We start from the raw sequence: 11,871 nt of genomic DNA, 5'->3' as shown, positions 1-11,871 counted from the left end.
TCTAAGTACAGAAAGGGAAAAAATGAAATACTTTATAAGGTCTGTGTGCTGTCTTTTTAAAGTGGTACACAACTGTGATTACTTTGTAGCTTGGAAGTTCACAAACCTTTTTCTAAAGATGTATCTAGGAAGAGTCATGACTTTTACAGAGACAATAGAAGATGAACTTTAAACTGCACACAGTAGTCACTGGTGGCTGAGTGGATTCATTCTGGAAATGCTACTTTTTTGGTTTGGCAACAACTCTGTCATCATGTCTGTGTTTGTTAAAATACAGATAATTTCCAGGGCAGTTGGAGAGAACTCGGGTTGACTGCTTGACATGCACATCTCAACTACTGATGCTGAATGTAGCTTTCTAAGGAAGATGTGCATTTAAAGTAGGTAAATATATTGGGAATCTTTGGGAATTCTCAGAAATGGCTTAGGGTCAGAAGCAACAAGTAGTGTTCCTGAAGTGTAACACCCAAAGTATTATATGCCATTTTAAAGCTTGCATATAGAAAACAGACAGGATTGTGTTGCTTTTCTTCTAGTTTTTGTTGGAAACTTGTCAAACCACAGAACACCATGACACACTTTTCTACTGATATTTGATATTCAGAAGCTTATGTAACTGTGAATTGCTTTTATTCATCATTTTAAACAGAATATCGAAGTCCTGAGTTCCCTATTTTGATAATGCTTTTATTCAAATCCTCAGCTTGTGTTCTAGTCTGAGTTTGTGTACATGCAGCCACTTGAGATCAGAGACAGTGTCCCCTTGAATGCTGCTTGAACGTAGTTCAAAAGGGTGAAGGATATATTTCAGTTTTTCTCAGTTGATTGTCAGTCGTAGCTTCCCTTGTGCTTTGAAGTATCTGAAATGAAAAAAAAACCCTAAACAAGTTCTCCCTCACTCTCATGATTGGTTTGCTCTTCTGCCACTAGCACACTTGCAACAACTGCTGCTAGTCCACTCTTATTTTTTGGTTAAAATGAGTTTCTAGGAAAAGCAGGAGCAATAAAAACTTATAGAAGCTTCTCTGGGAATGCCTTCCTGAATAAATCAAAGTGCTTCAGTTTTGCCTCCTCGCTGTTCTGTTGTGCCTTTGCCACACATGCAGGTTCTGCCTCTGGCATCTCTTCAGGAATGTTGTCCAGGAAAGACGAGGTTTCCCTTAAGTCCCCTCAGTCTGTGGGTGACTCTGCTGTAGATAAAGCTTCACTGGCACATATTAATAGAAGACAGACATTGACAAACTGGAGTGAGTTCAGTGGGGCCTCCAGGCTGCTCCAGGGGCTGTTCAGCCTGCAGCAGGTGGTAGGAGGACCCATTTACCTACACAGAGTCTGCTGAGGAGATAGAACCAGGCTCTCTGTTATGTATGATAGGAGGACAAAAAACAATGGGCATAAGTTGAAACTGAGACCAGAATATAAGGAGAAAAGCAGTAGAACAGGCTGAAAGCAGTTGGAACAGCTTTGCCTGGAGAGGCTGTGCAGGCTGGGTCCCAGGAGCGTTTTAACACCTGATTAAATGAAGTCCTTAACAACCTGCTCTGACCCCACAGCTGACCTGCCTTTGAGCACGATGTGGAACTACAGACCTCCTGAGGTCCTTCTATGCCTGAATTACCCTGTGATCCTCTTTTGGGCTAGAAACTTGACCAGCAACTGGCAGCTGATTCCCTGCCTCCTGTCATGGGAAGGGTTGTCTGTGCAATAGAAAATTGGGCATGCTCTTGCAAAATTAGTTCATCTTTTGAGGAGGGAAGGCTGCTTAATTGCAGGGTAGGATGATCAGTTGTGCATTGTATTTCTCAAAGCTGATTAATAGCAATAATCAAGGTTTAAATGTATGCAGCTGACTGAGAAAGTTGTGGGTGGTAGCAGTGGAGTACATCCAAAGGCAGTAAGGAGCAAAGTCTGGAAGTATCTTACTCCCTGCTGTGAAAAAAAATCTTTCCTTAGCATGCATTACTCTCTCTAGCTAAAATAATGTTGCTGATTTTTATTTAATTCTATATTTTGAAAATACCTAACTTCTGTGCTACTTAATTAAGGAATAATATTCTAATTGACTTAATCAGCCTTTTTGTTGCTCTGAACCAATTACTGTGCATCCTCTCTTTGCCGGCTAAACACAACGGGGTGTCAAACATAAGCCACACTAGACTTAGGCTTGATTCCATATTAAATAGTAAAATAGCAGTGGTCATTTTTTGTCAAAATGATCCCATGTTTATTCCTATACTAGTTTTTGTTTCTTAAAACCAGGTTTGTGATTGTTTTTATTTGCTTGCATAAACCATCTCTTCAGAGTGTAAACCAAAAGACTTTCTCTTGGTCAGTCTCCTTTGCTGGGTCACTTTCTCAAGATGAAGGGTGAATATTGCACCAAGAACATTAATTGCTTTTTCTAGTTTTATTGTTTATATTCTGACAAAAGGAAGTGGTTAATGAGCTTGGGGTATGCCTGTATCTGACTCCCACCTGAAAACTTCTGAACTCATCAGAACTGAAACTCAATAGGACACAAAGGAAGTGATCATTAAAGTTAACAAACAGCTGCTCGGAGGTGACACATGTCTGCAACAGAAATGTTCTGGTATTTACTCTGTCTTTGAAATGAGAAAATCCCCATGGCATCTCCTCCTTCAGGCACATGAACAAGATATGGGCTGCATTAGTGCCACTACTTGTAAGTCTCTTTTTATGTCCCTCTGTGGACAGCCCTGACTCCTTATTCTTCCTTGGGCTTTCCTGGGGAACCCCTGAAGTCACCTTCAGTGTCTCTCCCTCAGGGAACTTTAATTTCTGGCCCCATAGCATCCAAGTTAAATAGTTGAGATAAATAAAAACCCTCTAGAGCAGGGCTGTAATTTTAGGACTGTATAAATGTAACTACTCCTAATTACATTTGGCCCTTTGAAGGCAACCGCGAGGCTGTTGTGGCCCCGGGTGAACATGAGTTTGACAGCCCTGCTCTAGACAGTGTTAATTCTCATGTTCTGCACTGTCTGACACTTCAGTGACTCAATATCCTTGTGGGATCTTTTGAGACTTACCTTAATTCAAAACAATCTTTTTATTTCAGTTACTGGATTGCACCTGCAAACCAACAAAATTCTGTAAAGAAAAATTGCATCTTCACTTTGTTTACTAGGATGATAATTTTAAGTGAATCCTTAAAACCTCTGTTTTATAAAATACAGTGTCTTACAGGAAAATTTCTTTCTGGAAAATTAGTTCTTGGCAAGTAAAGGACAGGCAACTTACTAAGAAGTTGAATTAAGAAACCTTTACTCTAGCTATTGAATGTATGACTCCAGAAAAGAGAAATGTATCATATGGTTTTATTCTAACACTCTTGGTATAGCTCTATTAATAATAAATTTTTGATGAAGTACATGAACCTGCTGATCTAAGCATGGAATGTCTACAATGTAGTCAGCAACAACCATTTACTACTTAGAGTAGTTTAAAATTTTGATGTTTACATTGAATTTCCAAAGTACACAGGAAATAAAATGAAATAGGAAAAGCATTTACATCCATTTTAATTGGTGGCAGGCATAAATTCATAAAAACAGAAGGGGAAGAAAGACCATTTAGCAGAAACCTCAAAAAGTGCGGATACATATTTGTTGAATGACAATCTTTCAAGAGATTCTCCTGCAGGCTTGGCCTTTCTTGGAGACATTACAGTCATTAAACACGGTCACACAGTTCTCAAGATAAATGAAGATGAAAGCACATTGTAGAAACAAACTGGTTGTTCGATACGTTGCAGTCCGTTTGCGAAGGAGATCTCAGCTAATTTACCTTTTCGTTTTACTGCTTTGCTTCGAGGTAGTCGTTCTCCACCTGTTACAGATTTGTTTGAATTGTCATTACCATAAATCTTTACATGGTGACCTATGCCACAAATTACATAATATATTAACTTTCGTGCACAAAAATAAAATTGGGAAATAAGAATTATACTTAAAGAACATAGAAAAATCACAATACTATTAAAGGGGAACATTTGATTCTGATATAAATTTGTACTGCAAGAGTTTCATGATAGTCAGATGTGAAACTTTAAAAAAAAAAAAAGTACATCAAAATGAATAACGCTAGTAGTAATACAAAGCCAAATCACACAAGATCATTTCAAGATCAATGTAATAAATGCTTATTATTCAGCAGAAAAAAAAAATCAGGAACAATGTACAAAATAATAGTGCAAGAACAGCTGCAATCTATTTGTTCTCATCCATTTTGAGATTTTGGTTAAAAACTTTACAGCTGGCGAGAGATGCTGCTGAAAAACTCAGATTCCACTCAGTGGGCTGATTAAGGCACATCTTTATGGACTTCAAATGTTCATTTTCTGTGTCCATGTCTATTGAATTCAGTGGCTCCGAGACTTTCACTTGTAGCGTGCTGTGAGAAGAGAAGTGGGGGTGGGAGAAGGGAAAAAATGAGAAGTTTAGTATGATTTCCTCTTCCCCTGCAAGCAAACAAACTGATAAGAGGCAAGATGAGGTGGTGGTGGATCATGTATACTGTGGAGTGTGGTTGTTTTGGGGGTTTTTTTTTGGTTTGTTGGTTTTTTTACTGCCCTGTGTTCCAGAAACCTGACTGTGCCGTGCTCTCCATGTTGTGAAAGGAGCTGGGGCTTGTGAGTTTTGAGCCAGCCAGGGCCTGCTCACCTGCAGAGAGCGGCCCCTCCCGGGTCCTCTGCAGAGCAGAGCTTGTGCTCTGCTGGCCTCCAATCCTGCCCAGCTCACTGCTGTAAAACCAAGGAACTGCACAACAACTTGAGGCTGAGTTCTTTTGCTGACCATAATACAGCTGTGAGAGGACTAATATATAGATATTAGATGATATTTTGTTTCAAATATAGGAAAAGTAATACAAAAAGGGAAAGAAATCCCACCCTTTGTGGGGATCACTAAACAGTGTGAATTGAAACATACTCTTATTGTTGCCATATAGAATCACAGAATAGAATCATAGATAGTTTGAGTTGGAAGGGACCTTCAAAGCTCATCTAGTCCACCCCCCCTGCCACGAGCAGGGACATCTGCAACTAGATCAGGTTACTCAGAGCCCCATCCAGCCTGGCCTTGAATGTCTCCAGGAATGGGGCATCTACCATCTCTCTGGGCAACCTGTGCCAGTATTTTACCACCCTCTGTAAAAAAACCAAAAGGTCTTCCTTAAAAGATGGAGCACTGTAATTGTGCACACTTAGATGACAAGAAGGTAGAGTTTGGAAATCCTAATTTCAAATCTCTCCATCCCTACTAATTTCTTTTTCTTACTGCCTGCCTCCTGCAGTAATCTGTGTCCTGTGTGCAATTCACTGTTTCTCATCATCCCTTTCAAAAATTTCAAGAACTGCAAGAATGATACAAAGTTGGAAATATTTCTAATTACTGAGATACTAAAAATAAAGTTCTATTTAGATGATTAAGGGTCAGAGGTAACCATCATGCTATAAACAACCCACACAGAGCCCCTCCTGGCAAACGGGTGTTTAAGCAGCAAGAATATCTCTTAGTGGGTCTTGCTGCATTTTCAGGAAAGCAGGTTCACCACAGCATTTAGGTACAAATTATCAAGGACTGAATCTGCTGAAGTACCATGTTCACATGGGTAACAGCAGCTGAGGACATTCAGCAACTTTAAGACTATACCCTAAACCATATTAACCTTGTGCTACTCAAATACTATTGACTGACTGACTAAACTTCTTCCCTGTCTAAACTTTAGACAGCTAAAGTGACAATTCATTGTTATTTTTTACAGAGCATCTGAAACACAATTTTCATTCTCTCACATTCTTAAGCAAGCTCTCTAGAAGGCTGTGTGCCTTTCTGACATGGCAGTGAAATGGGCATTGCCAATTTACTAACCCTAGTTCCTAACGCTCTGTAACAGGGTTGCTGCTCCCATGACCTGCATTTCCTTGTGTCCTTATTCTTCTGCCTCTATCTTTTGTCTTGTTTTTGCCTTGTCCCCTTTTCCTTCATTCCTTTCTGGTTTGCACACGCTCTTGTCGCTCTGATCCCTTCCTTCCTATAGGAAACACAGTGGTGAGCGCAGGTGACAGAGAAGGCTGCAGGCAGCAAGGTTATGCTGTCTTGAATCTACAGCCTCTTCGGACTGGAGCCTTTGCCCTCCGTTGCTGTGAGGAAAGACAAAGCCTTTTCTTATGACCCCGGGATTAAGTGTATACACGAGACAGTGCTAGGGCTGACTGCTCAAGTCCTGCAGCTTTCCTCACCCCTACTGATCATGCACTTTCCAGGCATGGCAAGGTGGAAAAATTCAACCTCCTAACAGAAATAATCAACAGCTGATAGGGCTGGAAGGTTGTTGTCTTTGAGGGTTTGTTATTTAGTTTTGGTGGTGGTGGTTGTTACCTGAAAGAAACATAAATGCCTTGGGAATCAAGAAATTGCAAACTGTGAGGTAGTAAATACCTGCAAAGTGCTTTAAAGACAGTAGATACATAAAACTTGTTTAATGCTGAGCAAGTGCCAGACAGAAAAAGCTAAAGGTTCAGGCTTCTCAAATGATTTGGCATGTTACTTCTGTATAAAAACTGGGAAATGCACTAAATCGGTGTGGCCCCTTTTCCAAACACGGCTGCTAGCAGTAACAGGCTGTGTACTGGCATTTGGTGTAACTCTGACCATAATTCCTTTCCATTTGCTTGGACTGCAAATGAAAACAGAGTGCTCTGACAGTACTCAACAGCACTCTCCCAGGAGCTCGCTAGCATGGTTTCCTTCTCTGAGGGACTGTCCCCCTCTTTACTTTTTAGTTTTTGTACAGATTTCTGTACAAGCTGTAAAAGGCAGGACTACACCATATGCTGTTAATTGTCATACAGTAATTTACCTCTTCCAAAGAACTCTAGGAAACTCAAGAGTTTGGCACTTTAAGAGAATGCATAAAACCAGGAACAGAATAATGTTAACGTTCCTGGAGTTCTCCACTACTGCACTAGTAAGAGGCTGGAGGTGCCTTTAACTTCCCAGACAGGCATTCACTGATTTTACACAATGGTCTCTAAAAAGGTTAGAATTTCCAGTTCCGAAGCAATCTGTTTACTATTCCAGGAATTATCCCCTGTTTTTATTCACTTGGGATTGTCTCAGTTCATCAGCTTCTATGCATGGGATTTTTGGAAGTCAGCTACAGGTGCTTCTGTAAGATGGAACACAAATTCCAGCCATGGTACATTCAATAGTTCTGTTTTCACAAGTGAAAACCAGTGGGTCTAGAAAAATGTCAGTGACAGCTCCAGGATCTTTTTTATTTTCCATGTGTTGCAGCTCTCAGTTCACAAAGCACCATTACTGAATCACCTCCGAATTTACTGTCTTTCAACAGCACTGGAAAAAGAGGCAATTGCCTGTGTTATTCTAAGAAATCATAGCAGCCAAATCAGAATAATGCCAATGGACTCTGAAGTCCTGTCTGTTCTCCCCTGGCTAAGCAGACAACCCTGTGTGTGGTTAAATCTCCACGCCTGATAGGATCTAAAAGGATCATGTCTCTCCACAAAAATTTCCTCATATCATTAAAGCAAAAGGAATTAAATAGAAAGATCTTAGAATTCAGTCTTCTACTAAAGCAAGCAACGAAGGGCCTTTCCACGCTCCTAAGAGCTAAAAGAAAACCCTGCTCTTGTCCATACTTGCAGTTAAAACTACAACTATTTCTTCCTGAGATGTTCCGTTTCCTTCTTTACTTTTTCCCAAATTATTCACGTATGGGAACAGAACTACTGATTTTTAATAGCAACACACCATCAAATGTGTGTTTGTATGCCTTAAAATGACTATGAAAGTATCACTGTAGGGTTATGTTTCTGTAAATCTTTTGCAACATTTATTTAATAGATAAAAACATCTCCCTCCCAACTGGCTGAGAGTGAGGTTGAACTGGATTTTTACCCTCCTGTCTGACAAAAACTCTGCAAATGGCACTTATTAAGCATCACCATTAATGACGTGCAAATTTATACCTTGGAAAGCATAAAAGCATTCGTGATATATAGCTCTGATTTCAGGCTTTTACAGAGGTTTCAAAAATACTGAGTAAGAACAGTAAAACTTTAGCAGCACAAACCAGTTCACTCTGTACAAATTACTCAAGCATTTCCCAGAAAAGGAACTAGTGGAATATATTAGATTAAAATCTACAATGACTATAGTAGCCTCAGCATGCTTTCAAACAGAGATTGATCAAATAATGCAACATAAATTGAAATTAAAGTAAACCAAGCATGCACAGTCAGGTTTATTGTCTCTAAAATTTAAACTCGTCTTTCCACAATGCCAAATGCAACAACGGAGAAATCTACAAAGATATTTTAAATATCTTATTTCCATTTATCAAATGGATTTTTGTTGTAATAAGAAACAATATTTTTCAGCTGAGTGGATGGAATCCCATTTGGGAATCGGAGAGAGAAATGCATGCCCTGGAAATGGATGGCATACTCAACTAGATCAAAGCAAACTGGGGAAATAAGTAATATCCAGGGAGTCTTTTAAAAATTAGACATAAGAGCTAGGTTTAACACAGCTGGAGTACTAAGACAAATAAAACTGTACACAAGACAGAACCAAGACAGGCGTTGAACTGAATGGAGACAAAGACATGGGGTGAGAAGTCAGAACCAGCCATAGTCCCAAACTGGAATTTTAGTGGAAAAGTGTCTTCTGCTGTTCACACTAATCCAGAAATGTTTTCTTGGTTTCAGGAGAAAAAAAGGGTGGGAATAAGAAAGAAATAGGAATGAAATATATATGAAATATGTGAGAAATATAGCTAACAGAGGCTAGTAGGAATTTGCTGAGCACTTGTGGCACATCACTGAAAGAGGATTATTTACTGGTAGCTACTTCCTGAAGCTATATATTGAAATAGCCACACACCGTTCAAGGTTTAACTTGCACAAAGGCAAAATTATATAGCACGGAATGTTTGTTACACTTTTTACATCACTATTTTGTCTTCAAAACCACAGCACAACAGTAAAAGCAAACAGCACACAGTGTGCATCTCAGGTAAAATGGCAAGTGGAACAGGTGACAACAGTTTCAGAGTGCAGTCACAGAAATAATGGGACTTTCTCCCCAAAAACAATCAGCTATGGAAAATGTTCTCACTCCCTTAAACATAACAGATCACAGACAACATAAAAGGTTTGAATTGCAACATCATCGCAGAAACTGGGAACTGAAACAAGTATTAAAAAAAAAAAAAGCTAGAAATTTATCAGACTCGTGCAGCCATGGAAGGACACAGCTCAGCCCTCATGGCTCCCCAAAATACAGATTATTTAGCAGTTCACAGAAGGCACAGGGTCCTTAACAAGAAAGCAAAATATTAACATCAGCTGTCATTGAAGTGGGTATGAAGAAGCGATACAACTTCAGGGCATAACTGAGTCGTGATGATAATATTAAACCTGTTAAAAAAAAACCTAGTCCTGTGCTCTCAAATCATTCAGAGCGTACGGTCTTCAAAGATCTTGGAAACAAAGGCCAGCTAAGAAGCTAACAGTTGAAAGGAAGCATCATTAATTTTATGATGAACATAATTAATTCTTAGCACCTAGGTACTGCCATGAAACAAGTCTGCCTCTGATCATCAGTTCCATGAAAGAAAACGACCTATTAATAATTTCTATTCATTATTAGAAGCTAGTAGCATGCAAATAAAGTAAAAAGAAAACCCTAAACACCTGTTGTGCAGATAAGTACTGTTTCATTTGCCTTAGAAACATACTATAACAGAAAAACGTATTTGCTGGTTTTATTCTACTTATTAATAATTAACAATGGTTTTGAACGAGGTACAATAAGGCTTGGAGGTCCAAAACCAAGCCTGCTGGTTCAGGCTGTTCTCAGAAGGAACAGAATGCCACCATCTCAATACTGTGATTTATTCTGTAAATCTTGTCATTTCGTCTGAATTAATCTCGAATCCTTAATTCATAATAATTTCTGTGACACTACAAATGCAATCACATTATCGAGGGAGATAATATCGGAAATATGATGAGACAGTCCCTTGGTGGTTTATAAGACACTAGACTTCTGAATTAAGGAAGGTCAAACAATAATTTGCAAATTAGTAATTTCCTTTTCTGAGATTTCTTCTAGTTAAATATTACTTAAAACCAGCTCTGAGTAGTAAACTGATAACTATGAAATGTCCCAGGAACAAATATGATATACAAAAGAATAATTTCTTCAAATATACATGTCTGGAACTTTAAACTAGAAAGACAGGTAAGAAACACCACAACAATTTTAAGAATGGATACCGTAAGTATAGCTCTTAAATTTGTATTTGTATTGTAAATAAATGTCTTAAATTTTAAAAATAAATGATTGTTACTGAACGTTCTGGAATTTATACTAAGTGCCCCAATAAGAACATTGAAACCTAACTGTTAAGTAGAAAGTTTCAAGTAGAAAGCTGCAGGGAAAACACAGCTAGTCTGACTTATTAAAGTGAGTAGTAGAAAAAAATAATGTGGACAAAACACGCACACTGAGAAAAAAAATAAACCGAGCATTTAGATGAGAAAACAAGTCAGTCAGTTGAAAGCTGGCAACGCAATAGGGAGGAAAAAGAAATAACAGATGGAGGAGATACAAAAACTGAAGCAATTCCAGATGACACCTTAATGCATGGAAAGGAGAAAGTGGAGAGAGATGTGTCTCAAGAACAACATTATTTTATCAAGGTACACGGCAGCCAATCAGAACATCAAACATCAAAACATTATTTTGAGTCGTGACCTGGTTAGGAACCTGACAAAAATGCATGGAATACTTTTTAATTATTGCTCACTTACAATAACGTCAATATTTTATTTAACTAGCAGTGAAATAATTTCTGATTTCTTTTATAGCTTTTTAACAAGGCACTATTAAAAAAATCATTGCAAACAAAAAATTTAAAATGCCAATTAACTTCTCAATTGGGAGCTCAATCTAGTTTCTATTTGCAGTATTTAAAATAAGTAATTTTCTCTTAAAATGGTACACTAGAATTGTTCTCAATTCACAGGTAGCACACATCCCTGTATAAATATAGTCAGGTACAGGTCAAGGAATCATACATTTCTATAAACCTGTATTTGTTAAAAAAATATATCTTGGGTTTCCAAATATTTTCTTCAAATTTATTTTACAATATTTAATATTATCTTTTAAATTACTAGGAAGTAAACTTTGTCAATGAGGACTCCATAAACCTTCTCTGCTATAATAGATTACACAGCCAAGAGCACCATCACGTCTCACGTTCTATGGAGACCATGGAGCACAACAGTTACCACCAAGGGCAAGAACGCCAAGCGACGACGTTGTAGTGGTGTGTGCATGGGAATGCAAGGTGTTGCTCTTAAAATCTTCTCCTTCCCATATAAAACAATTGCCATCCAGATACATCCATCTAATTAGTTGTTGATCTTTGTAAAAATATCTGGTTTAATTAGAACCTGAAGGCCATCAGCAGCTGTCAGAAGCTGGGGAACTCTCAAGATTCAAGGCCATATTAAAGGGCAGAGAGACTCTTTCATGTTGACCACAGGAAACATCAGAGAAAAAAACCAACTTATGACAAAAAATGCTGTCTTTAAAATATGGCAAAAACCTTATTTGTATTAAATTAATAACCAGTTACAAAATAAATACAAGGAAGAAGGAATATAAAAAATGAAATACAATTTCTAAGAGCTACCAAATGTTTACCTACATTTGAAACAAAACTTCAGATAAGTTAATAATATTTAGCACCACTCTGTAAAGCCCCGCAAACAAATGTTTAGACTTTCTCCTATAATACTTTAAAATAAAG

At 38.2% G+C, this 11,871-nt stretch overlaps 1 protein-coding gene across 3 annotated transcripts in view; it reads right to left on the bottom strand.

Moving 5' to 3' along the window:
- Positions 1–4,108: 4,108 nt before the first annotated feature.
- LCORL (ligand dependent nuclear receptor corepressor like) overlaps positions 4,109–11,871 on the bottom strand; it is an 81,579-nt gene continuing 73,816 nt past the window's right edge. The window contains exon 7 of one of the 3 annotated variants that reach the window (XM_065634578.1): positions 4,109–4,413. In XM_065634578.1, the coding sequence (XP_065490650.1) occupies positions 4,230–4,413 (184 nt within the window). In that variant the 3' untranslated portion in view covers positions 4,109–4,229. The remainder of the gene's footprint in view (positions 4,414–11,871) is intronic. The other 2 variants (XM_065634575.1, XM_065634572.1) reach the window with 2 other exon arrangements.

The sequence above is a fragment of the Caloenas nicobarica genome, chromosome 4 (genome assembly GCF_036013445.1).
Source record: "Caloenas nicobarica isolate bCalNic1 chromosome 4, bCalNic1.hap1, whole genome shotgun sequence".
Taxonomy (NCBI): domain Eukaryota; kingdom Metazoa; phylum Chordata; class Aves; order Columbiformes; family Columbidae; genus Caloenas; species Caloenas nicobarica.
This window is presented reverse-complemented; position numbering and strand designations above follow the sequence as displayed.